The 25358-nt window shown below is 34.9% G+C and overlaps 1 protein-coding gene across 5 annotated transcripts in view; it reads left to right on the forward strand.

The window, feature by feature from the left end:
* The window catches only part of SOX6 (SRY-box transcription factor 6), a 424407-nt gene that overhangs the window by 286772 nt on the left and 112277 nt on the right, over positions 1-25358 (forward strand). For 3 of the 5 annotated variants that reach the window (XM_047776211.1, XM_047776209.1, XM_047776210.1), the window contains exons 7-9: positions 2354-2474; positions 16313-16392; positions 18199-18321. In XM_047776211.1, the coding sequence (XP_047632167.1) occupies positions 2354-2474; positions 16313-16392; positions 18199-18321 (324 nt within the window). The remainder of the gene's footprint in view (positions 1-2353; positions 2475-16312; positions 16393-18198; positions 18322-25358) is intronic. The other 2 variants (XM_047776212.1, XM_047776213.1) reach the window with 1 other exon arrangement.

Below are 25358 nucleotides of genomic sequence, written 5' to 3' on the forward strand. Positions count from 1 at the left end.
TAAATAAGTGTTGAATGCAAAGGAATGACTATATGACATTATCTTCCTAATGTTGACTTTTAAACGAACTTGGAGTTATAGTTGAAAAAGACTCTATAGGTCATTATCTAATCAGAGCTTTATGGTTATGCATATCCTTTCAAGTATCTCTAACGTATGAATATACAGCCTTTCCTTGGCCATCTCTATCTAGGGAAATGGCACACACGATCTCTCTAATCACAGGGACTTTTGAATAACTCATTATTAGAAAAGTCTTCTTTGCATTCAGTTTCCCTAAAAATCTCTTTTTGGGGGGCCTAGTTCTGCCCTTTCTAACTGCTCAGGCTTAATCTGGTCCCTCTTCCATACATCATGCTTTCAAATGTTTGAGCATAGCCATATGTCTTCTCTTTCCCAAGTAAAATAGCCCCCATTTTTTCAGCTACTTCTCAAGATCCATAACACATATTAATAACAACTCAATAAATGGTTGTAAAATGAAAGAAGGAAAAAATAAAGTTGATACATAGACTCCTTATTTTCTTGTTTCCTTTCTTTAGAATATGAAGCAACTGTGCTATGTTCTGGGTACATGCTAGGACTGTATTTCTAGAAATACTGAAGTGATTTCCTTTGGTATATTCTTGTGATGAACAATCATCACCTACAAAAAACTTTATGTTTTATTTTCTGACATAGAACGGTGCCCTTATCTTTGACATCTCAGATTTGCATCAGGTCACAACAAGCTGGAGTTGAACAGCAAAGCTAGTGCTTTTTCGGGCTTAAAGGCAAGACCTGGGCACTAGGGGATCAGCTCCAATTTAAGCAAGCTAAGTTTGTACTCTAATGTTCAAAACTTGGGCTTACCTCAGCTAAAATGGAAGAAATAGTTGCCCAAAGCTAGTTTCTTTCACGCCCCACTGGCAAGGTAGTAATTGCACAAAGACCTTTTTATTATAAGTTGATTTTCCTGAGAAATGAATTCAGAAAAATACTGTAAAGTGTTTATTTTTTGCTTGCCCTTTATTAACCCACATCTTAGGGCTTTCCCTAGAGAGAAATTGTTGGTAAATGAAACCACCTAGACCTACACAGGAGCATTTTTGCGCTGTGTCCCTGGCTGTGGAAGGAACAGGGACAGGACAAGGCAAGTTGGTGCTATTTAAACAGGGTCATCAGCCAGTATACGGAATTTTGCCTAAAGAGAAGATTTAGAAATTTAAACAGGGGAAGGGTTTGGGGTTGGAAGAATGACTGGTAAAGGTTTGTATCTTAAACAGGATATAATGCAGCTCTTTTATACTAGTAAGGAGGCCAAAGACCCAATTTGAACTTAAAGATCATTTCTGTTAGTACACCCTAGTTTTGATATTTAAGTAACAAAAGTCCCAAAGTTTAATTGATAAAAGCATGCCGCAGAAGCCAGTACAAAACCGTCCTATGATGCTTTTCTGGAATCAGGGCAGCACACATAGAATAAAGGAGGGAGCTAGGAAATTAAAATGTGATTTTCACAGGCATGATTCTGTCATAGTTCTTATTTTCTTTATATGGAATACAAATGCTGATATAGAGTGAACATTTTCTATTTTGCATTTTTGTGCTCTTTGATACATTTACTGAGGTCAAATGAAATTTGATATAGTAGAATTTATTATGAAATGTTCTCTGAATACAACTCCATAATTACTGAGTTACATGGTAGTGCATAAAGCTGTAAAACTGCTTAGCCAGACAAGCAATTTATATGTTACATCGAGGTGTGTACGGCAAAGAATATTAGTTTAATTGGGAGCCAAGATGTAGTAGCCTTAAATCTGAAGAGCTATATGTTTAACATAATGTAGCAAGGCTTTGAAATAAGATACCTAAACTGGGGAGCTACAGCTTTTGGAATATATAACAATTAGACATTACTTTCTGACCAAAGATACTAAATACGCTTTTCAAAATAAAGCACAGAATGCAAAGCAGGTGAAAGGGCAAAACCTTTCAACACTGCACAGTGACAGAAGCAAACTTATTTCTTCTAGTTCTTTGTTACAGAAAAAAAAAGAAAGAAAGAAAAAGAAAGAGGGAAAAAAAGAAAATAAAAGGAAAAAAAGTCAAGATACAAGTAAACCATTAACTATAATTCAGTGGAAACAGGGGTGAGGCAAATTCATCATGAGGTTATGTCCTTGGTTTACTAATAGAATCTGAAAGGGATTTGGTGAATTTTGCCTGAATTTTCTCAGGAAGCAGATTTGGAGTGAGGTTAGAAGTGGGTGGCTGTTTGGGTACCAGCACAGCCACCAGGAGTGAAAAAACAAATACTTCTTGGCATACATTTGCTCTGTCTGATCATAGGCTCTCTTCTGTTTAGCAGGTTCAGGGTCACATGCCTCCGCTCATGATCCCAATTTTTCCACATGACCAGCGGACCCTGGCAGCAGCTGCTGCTGCCCAACAGGGATTCCTCTTCCCCCCTGGAATAACATACAAACCAGGTAAGTAGAAAGGGATTTAACATTCTTTTGGGAAGGCTCAGACCCACATGTTTTGCTCAGTAGTCACAACAAACACAGACACATGTGAAGGAACTATGAATAAAAAGATCATAAAGACTTATTTTAAGGTAAAATTAGAATAGTGAAGGGGGCATGTTAATAAACCAATTGATTCCTAGAAACTTTTACTTTCACTTCTTCCACTAGAGTTTGTTCTGAATTCACAGATGAAATGCTCCTTTCCCTCGGGACTACAGATTTTTGTTAGCTCTCTCTCATACCTTTGCTGTGAATAATTGTCTTTGGTTAAAAATACTCTTCTCCGCCTGAGCACTTTAATACTCTAGGAGAGTGGTCACATACAGTAGAAAATGCTGTTATTGTTTTTTGTCTTATTTCTCTTGAAAGGAAAGTTAAAACTGTACTGATTTAATTAGCTTATTAATAGGTAAAGTTCTTTTTGATTTTAGTTTAAATAATGAAGCATTTAGTTGTCTTTTCTTATTCATCTTTGAACCTCAAAATACAAGTCACATAACCTTGCAGTGAAATATGTTTTGAGATGACTTAGCAAGTGTTATGATTTTTCTTTATTCCTCTGAGTTTACTGGACTCCTGGGGAATTCAATTAGGGGCATAATGGTTTGAAGCTTCTTTCAGAGCATCCTTGTAAACAGGGTTTTAAATGTTTAAAGATACGTTGCCAAAGGAATCCAGTGTAAGAAGATAGTCAAGTAAATAAAAGTCAACCTTAATTTCATTTGTGCATTCTTTGTAAGTGACCTCAGCTCAGAAGTAGTGACCTTGTTCTACTCATTAATAATTTCTGTGTCAAGTTCTTTTTTAACATATTAACCTGATTATATTAACCACACAATCTGAGTGCAACAAATCTGCATGCAGCAGTTTCTTTGTGTATGGGTTTAGAAAGTGAATAAAGGTATTTTAATATGTTTAAAGCAATAATGAAGTATAAGTCACTTTACTAAAATTCTCTGTAAGGAAACTTACTAAATAGCATAAAAACAAACCTCGTGGGTTTTAACATCTATTTTAATTGCTTCTAGCCATCAATTGATCTTACGCATTTGGTAGAGAACTCCCTTTTTTTGGTGAGGAAAGGTAAGATGGCTGTGTCAAAGCTCAAATGATTCAAGGAATAGAGATATTAAAGGATTGGTTAATTTAAGGATTAACTTTAAAAATTCCTTAGATATAACTCAGTCAAACCTATTATTACTAAGGGTTTTTGGATACCTGAGTGAAAGAAAATTGTGTTATTCAAATTGTTAAAAATTTATTTTTCTAGAGCAGAATTTTTAGAGAAATTATATTCTGTAAAATTAGTATCCATATCAAGGACGTAATTATATTTCATCAGAGAATATCTTTCTGTCATTGCAGTGATCTCTGTCACTATAAGTAGTGATCTCTATAACTTTCTTTATCTTGACTTCCTTTGGGATGTTTGCATAAATTATGCTTCCTGGTTCATCCTAAATCTGAGTTGTCATCCCTATACTGTCTTGGAAACCTTTTAAATGAACTACATGTGGAAATTTTCTATTTTATTTCCATGTTCTTAAATGTAAAATTGTCCATACTTCAGATTAGGTTATGGGCTTCATGTTCTATTAGACATAGACATCAACATAGTTGACATGTTATTTAAATTTTTTTAAGATAATAAAACTGTTTTTCATGGGGGAAGATAGTACTATACAGTCAATGAATTTGGACCATTTTATGAAAATTCTTCTCACGCAGTATCAATGAGATTGCAGCATGTAACTAAGAAGAATCTAGAGATGGGGCAAGAGTGTGCAGAGTAGTGAGCTACCTCCACTGAACACCATCTGTGCAGCATAGTGTCGTGGGGTAGCAGTTGTACTTGATTATATTGGCTAAAACCTGTTGGATAGGGAAGGACAATGAATATGGACATGTAGGAAAATTTTTAATTACAAGCAAGACTAGTGACCCCTAAATTATGTCAGAGAATTTAATTAACCAGAACTCTAAATTGTAAAATACTTTGGCTATTGCAAGTTTTATTGTAATAAAAAATTACACTTAAAAGGGATTAAGAAGTTCCCGTCATGGCTCAGTGGTTAACGGATCTGGCTAGTATCCATGAGGGTGCAGGTTGGATCCCTGGCCTCACTCAGTGGGTTAAGGATCCAGCATTGCCGTGAGCCGTGGTGTAGGTTGAAGACGTGGCTCGGATCAGTCATTGCTGTGGCTGTGGTGTAGGCCAGTGGCTACAGCTCCAATTCAACCCCCTAGCCTGGGAACCTCCATATGCCATAGGTACAGCCCTAAAAACACAAAAAAAGGTTGGGGGGGATTAAAATCACATGTATCTGTGCAGTGTTCTTGTCATTAACATGAGTTGGGGGAGGAGAATACTGGTTAAACTGGAATCTGGACAAGGAAAATTGAGCTATGATCATTTCACTTGAAATACATGTGAAACCGTGACTAAATTTTTAGAAGAGTAACTTTGTCACCTATAAAAGCCTTGAAATAGTGGCATAACTTTATAATAAGAAGAAGAGCAAGTGCTGCTTTGTTCTTATAAATTACAAATAAATGCCTCTTTTTTGCTCTTTTTTTCACCTTTCCATAACCTGAAACAATTCCATAGTGTTTATGCCTCCAGCTGATTGAATAATTGTCCTGATTTCCAGAAAGTAAGGACCACCTTTGGGTGATATTCACTGTTAAAGTTGACTGAGGCTCCAAAAACTGAACCTTTAAAATCTGAAATATATTGCCTCTGTGCCTGATGATGAAAATCAATTTTACAAGTGTATCTAATGCCTCTTTAAAAAAAAAGATTGTGGTAAAATGTACATAATGTAATATTTATTATTTTAACCATTTGTCAATGTACAACTCAGTGGTATTAATATATTTGCAATTTTGTATAAAAGTCTATACCCCAGACTTTTAACCATCTCCAACAAAAATTCTGTGGCCATTAAACAATAATAGTTCTCCTTATCCTCCAACCCTTAACCCCTAGTAACCTCTATTGTACTATCTTTCTCTATAAATTTGCCTATTCTAGGTACTTCACATAAATGGAATCATACAGCATTTTTCCTTCTATGTCTGGCTTATTTCACTAAGCATAATATTTCCAAGGTCCATCCATATCATAGCGCATATCAAAAGTCTGTTCTTTTTTATGGCTGAGTAATATCCCATTGAATAATAACATCCAGTTCATTCTTTTTTATGGCTGAATAATATCTGTGTCTATGTATTTGTTTGTTTATCCACTTATCTGTTGATGGACACTTGGGATGTTTTCCCCTTTTGGCTATTGTGAATAATGCTGCTGTCAACATGGATGTACAATATTTGTTTGTGCCCCTGCTTTCAGTTCTTTTACACATATATGTAGGAGTGGAATTATGGAGTCATATGGTAGTTCCATGTTTAAACTTTTGAGAAGCCACAAACTTCTCCACAGGGGCTACAGCTTTTGCATTCCAACCAGAAAAGCAAGAGTGTTCCAATTTCTTTACATCCTCACCAATACTTATTCTTTTACAATTTATAAAAAAAGAATTATAGCCATCCTAGTAGATGTGAAGTGATATCGCATTGTGGTTTTGGTTCTCATTTCCCTAATGATTAATGATTTTGAGTATATTTTCATGTGTTTCTTAGAAATTTGTATATCTTCCTTTGAAATATGTCTATTTAAAATACTTTGCCTTTTTTGAGTTGGGTTGTTTGTTTTATATTTATTGAGTTTCAGGAGTTCTTACATATTCTAAATATTAGTCCTTTATTAGATTTATGAGTTACAAATGTTTTCATTCATTTTATAGATTGTCTTTTCACTTACTTGATAGTATCTTTTGATGCACAAAAGCTTTTAATTTTAACGAAGGCTGATTTATCTATTTTTTCTTTTGTTGCCTGTACTTTTACTGTTTTTTAACTCAATGAATTTTATTATATTTATAGTTGTAGAATGATCATCACAACCCAGTTTTACAGCATTTCCATCCCAAACCCCCAGCCCATCCCTCCCCCTGCTCCCCAACCTGTCTTCTTTGGTAACCATAAGTTTTTCAATGTCTGTGAGTCAGTATCTGTTCTGTAAAGAAGTTCATTGTATTCTTTTTTTAGATTCCACATATAAGTGATAGCATATGACGTGTGTTTCTCACTGTCTAACTTCGCTTAGCATGATAATTTCTAGGTCCATCCATGTTGCTGCAAATGCTATTATTTCATTCTTTTTATGGCTGAGTAGTATTCCATTGTGTATATGTACAGCATCTTCTTTATCCACTTCTCTGTAAATGGACATTTAGGTTACTTCCATGTCTTGGCTATTGTGTATAGTGCTGCAGTGAACACTGGCGTACATGTGTCTTTTTGAGTCATGGTTTTCTCTGGATAGATGCCCAGGAGTGGGATTGCTGGGTCAAATGGTAATTCTATTTTTAGTTTTCCGAGTAATTTCCATGCTGTTTTCCATAGTGGTTGTACCAACTTACATTCCTACCAACAGTGTAAGAGAGTTCCCTTTTCTTCACACCCTCTCCAGCACTTATTGTTTGTAGACTTTTGGATAATGGCCATTCTGACTGGTGTAAGGTGGTACCTCATAGTGGTTTTGATTTGCATTTCTCTGATAATTAGTGATGCTAAACATCCTTTCATGTGTTTTTTGGCCATATATATGTCTTCTTTGGAGAATTGTCTGCTTAGGTCTTCTGCCCATTTTTTTGATGGGGTTGTTTGTTTGTTTGTTTATTTGGTATTGAGCTGCAGGAGGTGTTTATATATTTTGGAGTTTAATCCCTGTCAGTTGCTTCATTTGCAGATATTTTCACCCATTCTGTGCGTTGTTTAGGGTTTCCTTTGGTGTGCAGAAACTTTCAATTTTAATTAGATTCCGTTTGTTTATGTGTGTTTTTATTGTCATTACTCTTGGAGGTGGATCTGAGAAGATATTGCTGTGGTTTATGTCAGACAGTGTTTGGCCTATGTATTCCTCTAAGAGTTTTATAGTATCTGGGCTAATATTTATGTCTTTAAGCCATTTTGAGTTTAGTTTTATATATGGTGTTAGGCAGTGTTCTAATTTCATTCTTTTACATGTAGCTCTCCAGTTTTCCCAGAACCACTTATTGAAGGGACTGTCTTTTTTCCATTGTATATTCTTGCCTCCTTTGTCAAAGGTTGGTTGACCATAGGTGCGTGGGTTGAATTCTGGGCTTTCTATTCTGTTCCACGGATCTATATTTCTATCTTTATGCTAGTTCCATATGGTTTTGATGACTGTAGCTTTGTAGTATAGTCTGAAGTCAGGGAGCCTGATTCTTCCAGCTTCATTTTTCTTTCTCAGAATGTCTTTGGCTATTCTGGGTCTTTTGTGCTTCCAAATAAAGTTTAAAATATTTTGTTCTGGTTCTGTGAAAAATGCCATTGGTAATATGATAGGGATTGCATTGAATCTGAGATTGCCTTGGGTAGTATCATCATTTTGACAGTATTGATTCTTTCAATCCAAGAGTGTGATATATCTTTCCATCTGTTTGTGTCATCTTTGATTTCTTTCATCAGTCTTATAGTTTTCAGAGTACAGGTCTTTTGTCTCTTTGGATAGGGTTATTCCTAGGGTTTTGTTTTGTTTTGTTTTTTACTTTTTATTTTTTGATGTGATGATAAATGGGATTGTTTCCCTAATTTCTCTTTCTGATCTTTCATTGTTATTATATAGAAATGCTGTTGATTTCTTTGTATTAATTTTGTATCTTGCAACTTTACCAAATTCATCGATGAGCTCTAACAGTTTTCTTGTCTTTAGGATTTTCTAGGTATAGTATAATGTCATCTGCAAACAGTGATAGTTTTACTTGTACCTCTCCAATTTGGATTCCTTTTATTTCTTTTTCTTCTCTAAATGCCATGGCTAGGACTTTCAAAACTATGTTGAATAGTAGTGGCAAGGGTGGACATCCTTGTCTTGATCCTAATCTTAGTGGGATTTTTTTCAGCTTTTCACCATTGAGAATTGCTTTTACCATTATATCCATGAAATCATTGCCAAATCTGTAGATTTACTCCTATGTTTTCTTCTAAGAGTTTTTAGTTTTGGTACTTAAGTTTGGCTCTTTGATACATTCCAGTTAATTTTTACATATTGTGTAAAGTAAGGGTGCAACCTCATTCTTTTGCATGTGGATATCCATTTTTTTTTCAGCACTATTTGATGTCTTTTCCACATTGAATGGTCTTGGTTCCTTTATCAAAAAACAATTAACTATACTCATAAGGGTTTATTTATGGGTTCTTTATTCTGTTTCACTAGTCTACATATCTGTTCTTATCCCCGGATCATACTGTTTTAATTACTCTAGCTTTGTAGTAAATTTTAAAGTCAGGAAGTATGAGTCTTCCAACTTTATTTTTTTTTTCAAGATTGTTTTGTCTATCAGGCCTTGATGAAATTCCATATATATTTGGAAGTTGACTTCCATTTTTGTAAAAAAGATTGTTAGAATTTTGTTAGAGATTTCACTGAATCTGTAGATTGCTTTGTTGATCTTAACAGGGTTAAGTCCATGGAAATGGATGCCTTTCTTATATTTATTTAGATCTTTAAAAATTTCTTTCAGAAATGTTTTATAGTTTTCAGTGTAATAGTCTTTTGCCTCTTTAAGTTTATTCCTAACTTTTAATTCTTTCAAATGCTATCATAAATAGAATTGCTTTCTTAATCTCCTTTTAGATTGTTCATTGCTGGTATATAAAAACACTATTGATTTCTAGGTGTTAATTTTATACCTTGAAACTTTGCTGAATTTTTAAATTAAGTCTAGTAGTGTTCTTATGGATTATTTAGGATTTTCTATACATAGGATCACTTCATATGCCAATAGACATAGTTTTACCTATTTTTACTCATTTGGATGACTTTTATTCATTTGTTTATTTTTTTTTAAATTATTGGAATATAGTTGACTTACAATGTTGTGTTACTTTCAGGTGTACAGAAAAATGAATCAGTTAAACATAAACATAAACATATACCCATTCATTTTCAGATTATTTTCCCATATAGGTCACTATAGGGTATTGAGTACATTTCCCTGTGCTATACAGTAGGTCCTTGTTACTCATTAATTCCATATATAGCAGTGTGTATACGTCAATCCCAGGCTCCCGTTTTGTCCCTCCCCCCCCAGTGTTTACCCTTTAGTAAACATAAGTTTGGTTTTTGAAATCTTTGAGTTTGTTTCTGTTTTGTGAATAAATTCTTTCGTATCATTTTTATTAGTTTGCACATATTAGTTATCTCATGTATTTGTCTTTGTCTGACTTACTTCACTTAGTATGATAATCTCTAGGTCTATCCAGTTGTTGCAAATGACATTATTTCATTCTCTTTATGGCTGAGTAATATTCCATTTGTGTGTGTGTGTGTGTATAAAACATCTTTTTTTATCCATTAAAGAAGATATATATTTAGGTTGTTTTCATGTCTTGGCTATTGTAGATAGTGCTACAATGACAGTGGGGTGCATCTATCTTTTCAAATTGTGGTTTTCTCCAGATGTATTCCCAGGAGTGGGACTGATGGATCATATAATAGTTATATATTTAGTTTTTTAAGGGATCTCCATACCTCCATAGTGGCTGCACCAACAGTGTAGGAGGGTCCTTTTTCTCCATAGCCTTTCCAGTATTTATTGTTTGTAGACTTTTTGATGATGTCTCTTGTGATTGGTGTGAGGTTATCCCTCATTTGTTTGTTTGTTTGTTCTGTCTGAAAGTGCTAGCTAGAACTTCCAGTGCAATGCTGTATAAGCAGTGAAAGTGGTCATAATTGTCCCTGATCTTAGGGGAAAAGTGTCCAGTCTTTTACCACTGAGTGTGATGTTAACTGTGGATTTTTCATAAATGCTCTTTATTATGTTGATGAACCCGCCCTCTATTCCTAGTTTTCTGAGAATTTTTATCATGAAAAGATGTTGTATTTTGTCAAATGCTTTTTCTGTATAGTTGAGATGATTATGTGGGTTTTTTTCTCCATTGTTCTATTAATGTTATGTATTACATTGATTTTTTAATGTTGAACCACCCTTGCAATACTGGGGTAAATCCTACTTTGTCAATAATCCTTTTGGTATGCTTTTGGCTTCAATATGCTAATATTTTGTTGAGGATTTTAATATTCATAAAGGATATTGGTCTATAATTTTCTTTTCCTGTGATGTCTTTATCTGGCTTCAGTATCAAGGTAATGTTGGCCTCATTACCTCATAGTTTGGAAGTGTTTCCTTTTCTTCAGTTTTTTGAAGATTTTGGAAGTATTAGTGTTAATTTTGCTTAAATACTCAGTAGAATTTACTGCTGAAGCCATCTGGTTGAGGACTTTTCTTTATTAGGAGGTGTTTGATTACTGATTCAGTCTCTTTCCTTATTATTATTTTGTTTGTATTATTTATTTCTCCTAGAGTCAGTTTAGGTGATTCGTGTGTTTTAAGGAATTTGTTCATTTCTTCTAGATTGCCTAATTTGCTGGTGTACAATTGCTACCTAAGTTCTTTATAATTCCTTTGTTTCAGTTAGCTTTTATTGAGCACCATATATTTGCTGATATCTATATTTACATATAAATACATGTATATGTATATATGAATATACATATATTTTCATAACAGTTCTAAGATATATAGATATCTATATTTTATTAATAGAAAAATATGTATTTTCATAACAGCTCTAAGATACATATTACTATATATTATATATTAAGATATATTAATAATAACAGCTCTAAGATATATATATTAATATATAACAGCTCTAAATTATATATTAATTATATATTATATATTAATTTCATAACAGATCTAGATATGTAAATATATATTATATATTAATAATAATATATAATACATATTACTTTTCATAACAGCTCTAAAATATGTAGATATCTATATTTTGTTCAAAGAAAAAACAAAACTAGAAATTAAAGAAGTTAATTAACTTTCCAAGCTTTCCCACCTAGAAATTAGTGGAGATGAATTCAGAGTAAAATTTGGATATTTGATATTTTATACTCTTGTCAGCATGATCTAAGTGTTTGGGACATGAAGTCTAGCTTTGTGTGTATAAAATCTGATTTTTATCTATGGGGTTATCTCATTAACATCTCGTGAAGCTAGCCATTTTCAGCTCTTCTCAAATATTTAAAGCAGAGTCATGTAACCATGATTACTGGAATATTTGATTAAGTAAATCTATCTACTTGAAATCAAAGGATTTCTGGGGTTCTTCAGATTAGTACTCTCATTTTTAAATAAGAGTATTGAGTTCCAAGAAGAAAATATATATGTTCACCTATATAATAAACTAACCTAGTTTTAAGGAGATTGAGATTTTTTTTAACGTGTTCTTCTTCATATAGGGAAGCTATGTTATCGGTGAACTATCATTAAGTTGTAAACTTTGATATTTGTTATTTTTAAGTTAATTTCTTGTAATGGGCATGGATTTATATCATTTCATCCATACTCATTTAATTGCTATTGTAATAAATTCCATGGTTAACATATGATTGGCCAAGAGTTTGGATGCATCTATGAATTAAATGAGGAAATTAAGATTTATCCTTGATTCTCAGCTTCTTTAAAGGTATAAAAAACAATGCAGATGCTCTTAGAAAAAAGTCCTGAGATCAAGATACTTCTTGTTATTAATCTATTCTTTGATGACTAGAAGAAAAATTTAGCAGGAGAAATAAAATTGTGGTGATGTCAGCAATATATGTTATAATCCTTGCCAATTTTTTTTCTCCAATTGTTCTCAGAACACATTAAAGGTTTTGTTTCATTTTTAAGTTTCCAAATGTGTCACCCATTGCCTGCTAACTTTTGTTGCAGTGTGATGGCTCACAAAGATAAACTCAGATTGATTATGGCATTCCCTCAGAACACAGAGGAGTTATACTATTTTTTCTATTATTAATACATACATCCAGGCAAAATGCAGTGTGGCATGTCCAAGTCTACATTGGTGGTTGTGATTGAAATATTTCCATGTTGTAGCAAGAAAGGTGCTAGCTGATAAAAGTGGAGTCTAGCTATAAGTTATTTGGTAACTCAGATAACTTACTATCACCCTGTGATACCACCAGACAGTAATCTGTGAGACTAGGGATGTGTAGCATGTTTTTCTTCTGTTTTGGAGGGTGGAAAATGAGGTATGAGACTGTAAGCCTCATTACTGAAAAATTACTGAAAAACTTATTACTCATTACTGAAAAATCTTTGAGTCCTGTCTTCTTGTTTAATGTATTTTTCTTCTCTATTCTTTCCAAATTCGTTCGATTTTCTCAATAGGTTAATATCTGAAGTTAGTATCTCAGAAGACTAAAACAAACCTAGTCCCTTGTTTTCTAAAGAATCAAAGTAAATGGAAAGAATTTTACCCATGGAATATTTGACTTTTTAATAAAAGCGAAGTTTATTTCTGAATTACACAAACTAGGAGAATTCTTGCAGGAGGTAGCCTGAGTCTGATGGGTCCTAGATTCGTGATACAAGCTCCTCTTCCCCCTTCGTTTAAGTCTTAATAAGTTTTGGCTTCATCTTACTTTCCCTGAAATTAAAAAAGGCCCTTTTTCTCCTTCAGGGGCTCTTGCTATGAAACTGCTTTGATTCCAAAGGAATGTTGCTTATTGTGGAAAGTGAAACTAATGTCAGGCAAATTTTCTATAGATTTTAAGTATTGTTTCATATTTGTTCTGTAACCTTCAGATAAAAATAATCAGGTGGAAAACTAGAAGCCTGGAAAAATGGATTTATGGAATGGGCATTATTTCTCAAATTGGCTTTTGGAGGTTGTCTTCTTCTTCTTTTTCTTTTTTTATGGCCACACCCATGGCATATGGAAATTCCCAGGCCAGGGATTGAACCTGAGCAACAGCTGTGACTGACCTATGTTACAGCTATGGCAACTCCAGATCCTTCAACCCACCAAATTGGACCAGGGATTGAACCTGCACCTCCACAGGGACTGGAGCCACTTTAGTCAGATTCTTAACCCACTGCACCACAGCAGGAACTCCTCAGAGGTTGTCTTCTTATATTAGAGGTAGCAAGGGCCAGATTATGTTAGTGCCTAAAACCAACCTGTTTCAACAGGCTTCATCTTCCTTTGTACAAATTTAAAGAGAATGGGTCCTCACGCAAGCATTTCAAATCCAGAGACAAATTTGAAAAAAATTGCTACAACATGTTGACTGATTCCCTGCCAAGTCAGCCACTGAGAACGTTTCCTTAATAGACTCTTACCAGAGACAATTAAAGGCGGGGGGGGCGGGGGGGAGAAGAGAGGTGGGGGAAACATATAATTTTTTAAAAAGAATTGAACTTTACAATAGTCTAAATCCCTCTCCCTCTTACATTTTTTTTTCTACTTTTAACCCCCCTCTCTTCTTCACCCTTATCTTCTTCCTCTGTGGCCTTTTCTTTTTTTCTCTCTCTCTTCGGAATCATTCTCTGATATACTCTGTTGCTTTAATGTATTCGTTTTTATTTTTAGTATTGATACAATGATATGTTCTGAAGAAACAGCTTTCCAAAGATTATATTCAGATACACAGATTCAAACCAGCAGAAAGGTTAAAAACATTTGAAAAATATGCTTGTCAGCAGTGGAAAGAAAGCTGTTTGTAGCCAGCAGGTGAGCTGGAGAGTACTACAGGGTGTGGTGGAGATAGTAATAAATTAACTGGCAAGCCAAAAACTATAAAAAAAAATCAGCTATTTCATAGCATAGAAGCATGACAGCTATGAAAAAAGGAGTGCCCCAGGGAATTCTTTTAGAGTTTGATTTTTTTAAATATGTTTGACATGAAAAATGTTTTAGTACAAATAAAGCAACTGGTATTAAACTTACAGGGAGGGGGTTATGGTTTAGAGTTAGTATGAATAATGCATGATATTTAAAGACAGAACAGCTCTAAAATGTTCTGAGAGGCAGTCCATGTTGATGGTTGGAATGGTGATTTTTTTCCCCCTATTTTTGAAGCATCATTAATTTAGCGTCGTTTTGTGATTTTTTTCAACCTGATAAGATATCGACCAAAGAAATACTATTTGACTTAGATTAGGTTATTCTTTCTTTAGATAATTTAGTTTAAATATCAAGAGGATCTGTAGAATTATTTAAGCATGAAGCAACAGTCATTTGCTATAAAAAATAATTTGGCCTAGTTATCTTTTTAAAAAAGCTCATGTAGCACTGCAAACCAAAATCAACCTCATGGAAGGGAAAAAACAAGATCAGATATTTTGAACATTACTCCATAGGAGACCAGCACAATATAGTGTTAGTGAATGCATTGTAGCAGCGCTCCATATGCAATCAGAAGCCAATTGTTACTGGACTGTGTACAAGCACACACTGTGCTCAATGGTCTGATGAGGTATTATGGATATGATGCAAAGAGACTGTGTAGATTAGAAGCTAACAATTTGTTAAAAGTGAAAGCAACTTAACATTTACATTGGGCCAGCTGAGTAGCACCTCATGTGGCAAACAGGATAAGTTCCAAGGAACCAGGGACACCAGGAAGACTCCAGGTATTAGTGTCCATGCAGGAAAAAAAAAAAAGAGGTTTTAATGCTTTTAATGCTTTCTAGTTGACTACTTTTATTACTGTAATTCTTTTTACACTTTTCATTATTACATTCAGCTTTTAGTGTGGAAAAGTTCATGCAAAACAGCATGATTATTATAAATGTCAAAAATGTGTGGAGGAACAGCTTATTAAAATATAGCCTAGAGATAGTACATAACACTGACTTTAAATAAGTAGCTGAAGCTAAAGTGATACTCCATTAAATCACTGATATTGTGTAATTTATCCATAAGTATTAATTTTGATTTTCAGTTACCACCATCACAATACATCCCTCATCACTCTCTCAGGTCTTCAGGTTGCTCGCTTCACACAGCCTGTGTTTTTAGGTCACGGAAGGTACTTCAGCCCCCCTGTTTAGGAGTAGTCAGAATCAGAAACTAATACATTAAGATGTAGCACTGATCTCTGTGGAACTCTCTGCTCCATCTCGACCAGATTTTCCGTGCAGGTATCACTTGTAAATGTGCAGTTATTTAATCAAATCATCAAAGAATAAGTGATAAGTGCTTAGTGTGTGTACATGATTCTGCACTAGGTTCCACCAGACGTTAGTGCAGAAATACAATGGTTTCTACTCCATTTGGGATACCAGGCGTTTCACAGAATGTTGGCAGATAAGATTAGCTTCTCTTACCCCCATCAAAGAGGTGACATTAAACTTTTTTTTTTTCTATTTTTTAGAAAAGAAAGGTTAGGGTTATGGGCAGTCAATATCTCTTAATCTTTTTTGAACTGTAAATACCCTGCCTTGCCTACCAAGCCAAAACTTTTTTTTTTTTTTTTTTTAATATAAAAGCCTTAATGCTTTCTCAGTGAACTGAATGTCAGCCTGGCTTTAAGATATTTTTTTTACTCTTAAAAAAATGATGTATTACAAGATTTGTAATGGAGTGAACATGCTTGAATTGCACATTTAATTTTTTTAACATCACATTCATGTTTTGCCAATTTGCCTACCAGCTATCTGTTAACAAAAAGTTCCAAGGCAGCACTGCAAGTCTGTGCCCAACTAAGCCTTTTGTTTCTGCAGATGTTTGAGCTTAGAGCAATGTTGTAAAGCTCAAGCAATCCAAGGACCATGTTTGTACTTGTCTGCTGCGATTCCCTGAGCATTGTCTAAACCTGTATGCATTGTTCTTTCTGACAGGTGATAACTACCCCGTACAGTTCATTCCATCAACAATGGCAGCTGCTGCTGCCTCTGGACTCAGCCCTTTACAGCTCCAGGTAAGTGCCAGAAGGAAAAAATGTGGGATACAAGCCAGTACTTTAGTGGAAAACTGCTAACCAGCTGTATGCTAAATAATGGCCTGAATATTAAATAATTTTTTAAGCATAGCCTAGAAGGATTAACACCTTATGTACTTACCATACTGCAAATAGAAGAGAAAACTGTCAGTGTCAATATTTTTAAAGGAAAAATGACATTATGACTTAGCACTATATATTTTCTATCAGGTGAGTTAATGGTTTTATAATATTTTTATGGCTCGTTGTTATTGGGTATATTAGCTTTTTCCTTGTCAATTCTTCATCCATGTCTCCATTTATGTCCACATTAGCTTTTACACATAAACATCAAAACAGAAAACAACATTGGGCATTTTCCTTAATGCAGCTCATAGAATAGGGGGTTGTTATTACCAAATTACTTTAACTATTTGGTAAAATGTAAATACATTGCTCCTGAAGATGTGTATCCCCACCCTCATCCTCATTCTCATGCCAGATCGAAAGTCTGGGCATGGTGTCTGACCAAGTTCTGGATTCGTGTTCTTTACCTATAAAGCTAAACTTGAAGAGAAAGTGTTTGGGAAGCTAAATTTAAAAAATCACTTGCATCTTATCTTCATAGTAAAATAAGGGGTTAACAATAGGACTAGGTAATCTTTACGCCCTTGTAGCGCTGCCATTTCAATGGGAAATTGACTTTAAATAGGAATGTATATTTTAACAAAAACAAAAAAGTATTAAAATAATGATGAAAAAAATCATTATATAAAAAATGATGGTTAAACCCTCAGTATTTGAGCAGTTAGAAAATACATGATAATAAATTGAATTTCAGTACAGTGGATAAAGATAGTTTGTATTCTTATAATTTACTGTACTTATTTTTTAATTTCCTAAAATAATCTAGGGAATAGCATCTAACTAGGCATTTTTACTTCTTCTTTGCTATTCCTTATATGATTTGAAGATAAAAAATACACCAATATTTTACCATGAAAAAAGCATCATTTTGAACATTTCAACTGAGTCTACATATAAAGAATTTTTGCAGGAGTTCCCGTTGTGGCGCAGTGGTTAACGAATCCGACTAGGAACCATGAGGTTGCGGGTTCGGTCCCTGCCCTTGCTCAGTGGGTTGACGATCCGGCGTTGCCGTGAGCTGTGGTGTAGGTTGCAGACGCGGCTCGGATCCCGCGTTGCTGTGGCTCTGGTGTAGGCCGGTGGCAACATCTCCGATTCGACCCCTAGCCTGGGAACCTCCATATGCCGCGGAAGCGGCCCAAAAAAAATAGCAAAAAAAAAAAAAGACAAAAAAACAAAAAAACAAAAAAAAAGAATTTTTGCAGTACTTTGGGAAGGTTTTGTCACAAGCCTCATCCAGAAAGTCTTAAAGATGTTACCCATTGTGGACTGCCTGGTAGAGCTAGAAATCTTGCCTAATGGAAGTAGCAATCCTACCTCTCTTCCAAGTCCTCACCTTCTCCCCTACTGGCAGGGAAACACTGCAGTTGGCAAAAATCTAAAAACAAACCTTACTCATAGTCAACCTAATCTATCTTCCCCCTTTCCATAGCTATGCTGTTGAGTGTCTTCTTGAGTCAGAGGCAGAAATAAGAAAACAGCACCATTGTTTGGTCCTATAACCAAGTTTCTATGAAAGAGAGTGTCTAGGTCCTAAACCTGCTTTCTATTCTTTGGTGTGGTCAATACCCTGGATTTAGAAATATGTGTTCTGTTTCATGAGTTCTGACAGTATGTTTTGTCTTTTTTTTTTTTTTTTCTGAATATGCTACTAAACAGAAAGGTCATGTCTCCCACCCACAAATTAACCCAAGGCTAAAGGGCCTAAGTGACCGTTTTGGCAGGAGTTTGGACACCTTTGAACATGGTGGTGGCCACTCTTACAACCACAAACAGATTGAGGTATGAATGCTTCCATTGGTGCTTCATTGGGTGGGGGACTGGATTGTTCAGTCATATTCTAGGCTTTTTTAAAAAGTGGCAAACACTCAGCCTAAACGCTAAAATGTAATCCTTCCCTTTTTCTCATTCTTAAGGAGGCTCATTTTTACTCCTTTTCTTTCAGAGAAAAAGGCAAACCCCATGCCTCTGAAGTAGACTGTTTATTGCTATATATTTAGGCAAATTCTTTACATTCTGAGTACTTTCAAAAACCATCTTTATTTCTCCTAGCTTTTTAATATATAGAGTTGTATACTATTTTAAAACACTTAAACATAAAAAAAAACCTCATTTGACTATATAACAACCTATGGAGTTGATAAAGTATAATCCTGCTTTTAGAGACAAAACATCAGAGATTAAGAGATATTAAGTTATTTAACTGAGGCTACAAAATATTCTTGGAGCTGTGGAGTCCTGTCATGGCTCGGCAGTAATGCACCCAACTAGTAACCCTGAGGATGTGGGTTTGATTCCCTAGCCTCATTCAGGGGGTTAACAATCCAGTGTTGCCATGAGCTGTGGTGTAGGTAGCAGATGTGACTCAGATCCCATGTTGCGGTGACTGTGGCATAGGCCAGCAACTACAGCTCCAATTTGACCCCTAGCCTGGGAACTTCCATATGCTGCAGGCGTGGCCCTAAGAAGAACAAACAAACAAGCAGAAAACTCTGAGCCAGAATTATTACACAGTTAGGATTTCTAACTCTACCTAATTTGGGTTTCCTAATTTAGTTTTCTCTGGCTAAAGTGGAGTTGAGTGCCTGGGCATGAGTGATTGTTTTTTGCCCCATAAAATTCTAAGGTATCTCTTTCATATTTAAATTCCAATAAAGCTCTTTGTTGTTTTTGTGGGCTCTTCTTACTACACGGGTGAAGATGACTCATATGGCTCTTTTGAAAACAAAGCCCCTTTCTGCTATGGGGATCCAGTCTTCCTTTCTCCAATATCATGCTTAATTCTTCTCCTATACCACTGGTGTACCTCTCTGGGTTGCCAGGTATCTGTTGAATCACCAAAAAAAATGGAGACAAGTTACCTAAATACACTTTTAACTTTCTTGGTTAGCTCTAATACTAAATTTATGTTTTAACTTAGGATGGTAAACCCAATTCAGAACAAGAAAACATTTACATCTAGCAAAGTTGTATATTCAGCTTCCATTGGCCCTACCAGTCAATGCATATCAAATACTATGTAATCAATAAAGTGTCCTTTTGACATTATCTTTTCTGCTGTGTGTGGATCTGCATTTTTAGAAAATGATAGCGAATGCTCACTTCTGAGAAGAAAGAAGAGGACAAGATCAAAGGCCACCTTGGAAGTAGCCTAAGGAAGAGTTCAGAGCTTGTCACTTGCTTCCTCTTACGTATAAGTATATAGGGGGTTTCCATCCACACATGACAGGGCATATACTGTTAGAGTATCCACTGTCTTCTATACAGCCAGAAGGAATTTCTTTTCTAAGGCTTTCTTTTGGCTGTAGAGAAGGTGCCCTATTTCTAGACATTTGGAAAGTCAACTGTGCTTACAATCGCTGAGCAGAGAGAACACTGGACATTAAGAACAAGCCTTTCTGTGTGATGACAGTTAGCAAGCTTACATACTCAGGACAGATTGTTTGTTAAACTTTTAAGTGCTTGGAAGAATGTGGAAGCAGGTGGCCTTGGCTCAAATTCAAAACTTCCTCTCCTCTTTGACTTTCATTTTCTCTTAAGGTATTACATTCTATCCCATCAATCTTCCCTTAGTTAGTTTTCTATCCAATCTCTTCTTTTACCAATTTTTCACTTAGGGTGACTTCTCTTCCCCCACTGTCAGAGACCCCTGATGCTGTCAATCCTGGCTTCTGTTGGGTTTCTGGAAACTGCTATGTCTTATACGTGAGTGCCAGATTTGTGTAGTGATGCAGCAATACTGATCTAGTAGTACAACATATGTCTCATGTCTGTCAATTTAATTAGGCTAAATACAGAACCCATTAAGGCAGAGGCCCTCATAGCTTTGCAGTTTAAGTCTGGGCTGGTTTGAGAGTTTCCTGGGTTTTTGTTTATTCTTGCTCTTGCTCTGTTCTCTTGCTTCCATTTTTTGCACCTTTTTCCTCAATGTCAGGAAACCTTTGCTTTGTTTGCTTGTATGGTACACTGCTTAGGAAAGATTGACCTTGTTTGGAAGGCAGGTTTCTCAGACTTTCCTGGTGTGAATATAGCATGTTTTTGGGATTTCCATGAACAGCATGGTAGACACCCATATCTAAGCTGCTACAGACACTAACATTTTAAATCTTGAGTAATAGTAAAGAGAAAATGTAATAATATCTTGCTGTATTGATTTTAAAGTCTACTTTCTTTTCTAGCTAGGATTTTCTCTACTCTTTTGACAAGCTAAAATGTCACAGCACTGTCAACAGTTATGATCATGATAAACTGAGGATACTGAGAAAGCATTACAATTATGTTAAAGCGTTTTATTTCTAATTGGAGATTCTTAGGAAGAAAATCCACAACACATACATTCCACCACCACCTCAACACATACCCTGCTGTATTGCTCAGAAGTGGTCTTTTCTACCTGACAATGCAGTTAATTTGTCTTTCAAAGGTTGTCACTTCTAACATTAACGGGCCTGGGTAAACCTTAGCAGCATTTATAGTGATACTCCGGAAGCCTGAAACTTTGGTAACAGATAGAGAAAAGGTATTTAAAGTGGTAAGATCCTCTTTACACTAGTATATCTCAGTTCTTTCTTTCTTTAAAATAAGAAAGACATAGGAAAGATTTTTTTTTTTTTTTTGTACTCTGTGCTGATCTAAGGCATGATTTTCTCTGCCTCAGGGGCACAATATTAGGAGAGAGAAGGCCAAAGAATACTATTTTTAGTTGAACAGTTCAGCAGATGGAGGCATGAATACTCATATATCTGAAGGTTGAGGAACTTGAACCATTAATTTTGATAATGTATTTAACCCGGGGAACAATCAGAAACTGTAACTCTAAGGTTACAGTGCTTTTGACCTTTAGAGAACAGAGGGCACTTGCTACAGTAAACAATATATTATATTGCTACTTATTCCAATTCTCTACCCGTATAAATTTCAGGACCAGTTGCCATTTGCTTTCCTCAGCTATGTTAGCATTGGTCCTTCAAGTAAGTCAAAAGGGGGGACCAGTATAATGAGACAGTCATGTAAATATGGCCTTTAAATAGCTAAGATGTTAGATTGTTTCTGAAGAAATATTGTCTTAGAAACTAAGCTCTGAATGATTTTTTAAAATGAAAAGTGGTTTTAGTGTATTGATTCATTTTATGTTCTTTCTTCCAATATGATAGATCCTTAAAGTAATCTTATTTTGTTTCATTTTTTAATTGGAAGTAATGTTGCATTATTGTTGTAGTTTATATTAAATACAATCTGTTATCATATCATGCAAAGTGATACACCTGTCTCATGCCTTCTTATTAAATGATGCATGCTTCTCTTTAGCAAATACAGCAGTTAAATATCACACAGTTTAAGAATTTCTAATTAAAATATCTCCACATGTCAGCATATTGGTAATGTATTATTTTAATCCATTTATTTTGTTTATGAAACAGTGACATATGTTTAGATTGTGAAATATATGAGCCTTAAAAATCACTTTATTGAAGAAAATTAATTCCTACAATACCGTCTCGGTAATGTGTTCACTCACCCAGTCAGTCACTGGCGGCAGTGCCAGTCTTAATGTAAGGTAGACACACTTAGCAGTTTTATCTGTATAACAGTCTTGGAAAGAAGCAATAACAGTCCTTTTTCTTAGTTCCAAATGATAGACTTTTCTTCCTTTACTTTTTTTTAAACTCATGAATTCAAACCTGTCCCCTCAAAACACTTTTTGGTACTTTTTTTTTGTTTAATACAATGAAGGATGGGGTGAGTGTGTGTGTGAGGAATTCTGAAAGACCAATCAAAATTAAAAACAAGCTAGTTACCTTTTCAAAGTTAGACATAGTAATTTGTTTGTCAGCAGGGAGATGTTTGGGTCAGCCCTGAAATAAAGTGACTGTCAGCAGTTATTCCTACAAGACAAGTAATTTCACTCAATGTATTACTGACAGATTGCTCACTTCTCTGAATCACCAGAGAAAACAAACTTAATATTGTTACAGGCAGAGTTTCTGTCTTCATTAGCCTCAGAGAATAATTTTTATCGAGCATTCAAAGCCTACCAAGCTTTAGTTGGAACATTTTTTAACAGATAAGTTCTTATAATGATAGTATGGGTGGTAGCCTAAATGAAAGAGATTAAATATAAAGAATTTAAAAATCAGTATAAATACATTTTCACTTTTATTTGATGGGCATTATGTGTAGTTCGAAGATGATTTGAGGAAAGAAGTATAATTAGAGCCTTAAAACACCAGAAAAACCTATCAACCATAAGTTATGCTTAAATGAAACTGTTAAAGTCTTATGAAGTTTGCAAGCTTGGAGGAGAACAATTGAATTTTTGCCATAGTGAACACAAACACATATTTTATTTAAATGATGTTGTCAATTTTCATGCTCAGAGTGGAAAGTGAAGAAGTGCCCATCAACACAGAAAACACTCTATTTCTATTTTAGTTTCAGCCCAAATCTTTATGATATTATATTTAGATGCTCTTCTCTGGTTCAGACCCTGTCCTCTTGTTTGCAATCATAAACATGCCTCAGTTCTCGGGAGGAATGAGAGGGTGAGTTAGATGTGCTGTGTGGGCTTTGGAGATTGCTGTTTCTAATGGAGAGTTGAATAAAGAGTTGATTAGAGAGACCTGGTATTAGCTACCTTATGGAGAAAAAGTATTGCACTGATTCAAAGCTTGCTCTGAAGATGCCAACCAGGGGATCGTGCTTTGAGGAGAAATGTTTGCTTTTCTCACAATCAGCCTTCTCTCACTCACTTTGACTTTAAGAGTGTGATGGAATTTGGGAGGGCCATTACATCTGGCATTAGATAAGCTGTGAACTAATGGAATGAGCTCCATTTTGGAATCAAAATCTTGGATTAGAGTTTCTGCTATTACTCATTTGCTATATGGTCCTGTGCTGTTCTCCAATTATCTTCTTTATTTAGTTTGTTCTTTGTAAAAAGGGGATAATATTTATTCTCAGGGTTGTCGTGAATAGTCAATGGGTTAACAAGGCATTAGATTTCCACACATAAAAAGCATTATCAGAATAGGAAAAAACTTCCCAGCTTCCCAATAAACAGTTAAATTCTACTCCAGCTTTGCTGCCTGAAGTGCTTCTGAGGGGCAGCTCTAATCTACTAGAATGTCACTGAATCAGGGATCTCTCTCTCTCTTTTTCTTTACTGATGAATTCCAATGTTACCTGGGATAGTAGTTGGTAAAATGAGTAGATTAACAAATTTCCAGTGTGGTGGCCATCTGGGACTCAAGCTTCTTTGAATTTTTTTTTAATGTGTTTGACCAAATGCTCTGTGTTTACGAGACATTATTTCATATAAACAACTTTCCCCAAGTAGTCTTCTTAAGAAAAATGGCAGATATCAAGTGAATCCTGAGGGAGGGTAAAGAAATATAGGCAGATTAGAGAAGGATGCAAAATATGAAGACATTTGTTAGTGTTGAAAATCTGACATGTTGTATTCAATGGAGCAGAGTATGTTTATACCTACCCACAAGGTAAAACATTGGGTAAGCTGGATTTTCTCTTAGAAATTTGATTTTCAGTTGATTTTAATGTAATATCTAAAAGTTGAGAGAGTATGGCTCTTCTCACTAAGCTATGTTAATCACTGTGTTTAAGTTATTTAATTGATGGGATGTTCAGCTGTACTCACAGAGATGGTTTAGTAGGTTTAGAGCCCAAGACCTTGGAATTACAAAATCAGTGTAGTCCTCTATCTTTCCACCACCATTCATTTAGCTCCAGCCTCATTAATTAATCCACTTAACAAAGAACTCCCAGTGTGTGAATACTTGTATTTAAGTAGACCGCTTATAAATGCAATGCTTTCTAACATAGCGACAGGTATTTCTATTGCCGTTTTGACCAAACTAGAGTTTTAAGATATTGTTTGGTTGGTATCATGTATCATGTATCTGTGTATTTCTGTGTTATAATGAGCTACCCTGGAATTCAGAGAGATGATGTGATTAAGAACATAGTGAAAGATTTGAAAGCAAAATAGTCTAATGTTTTAGAAAATTGTATAATTCAGGATATGCAACATTTAGGAAATATAAATCAGAAGAAGATACAATAAAATATTTTGATATGATGGATAACAGAACAGACTGAGCAGGACAAAAACATTTTAAAAACCACTTTATTGAGGTATGACTGATACGCAAAAAGCTGTACATATTTAAAATATGTACAACTGGATGAGTTTGGAGGTAAGTATATGTTTGTGAAACCATACAACAATCTATGTTATAAACATATCAATCACCTTCAAAAGTTTCTTCCTATTATTATTATTATTATTTTGTGTGATAAGAACATTTAATATAAGATCTACCCTCTTAGCAAGCTTTTAAGTATAAACACAGTATTATTAACTATAGGTTTTACACTCTACGGTAGATCTCTAGGACTTATTTACTTTACATATCTGAAACTTTGTGCCCTTTGATTAATATTTCCCATTTTCCCTCTCCCACCTCCTGAAAACCACCATTCTACTCTTTGATTCTATAAACGTGGCTATTTTAGATTTCTCATATAAGTGGTGTCACATAGAATTTGTCCTTCTGTGTCTCTTTTTTAACTTAGAATGTTTTCCAAGTTCATCCATGTTGTCACAAATGGCAGGACTTCCTCCTCTTCCTTTAAGGCTAAATGAAGTTTCATTTTATGTACATATTACATTTTCTTTATCCATTCATCCATCAGTGGACATTTAGGTTGCTTCCATGCCTTAGCTATTGTGAAAGGCTGCAGTGAACATGGGAGTGAAGATACCTGTTTGAAATCTTGATTTCAATTCCTTTGGAGATATA

Source organism: Phacochoerus africanus, chromosome 4, assembly GCF_016906955.1.
Source record: "Phacochoerus africanus isolate WHEZ1 chromosome 4, ROS_Pafr_v1, whole genome shotgun sequence".
Taxonomy (NCBI): Eukaryota; Metazoa; Chordata; class Mammalia; order Artiodactyla; family Suidae; genus Phacochoerus; species Phacochoerus africanus.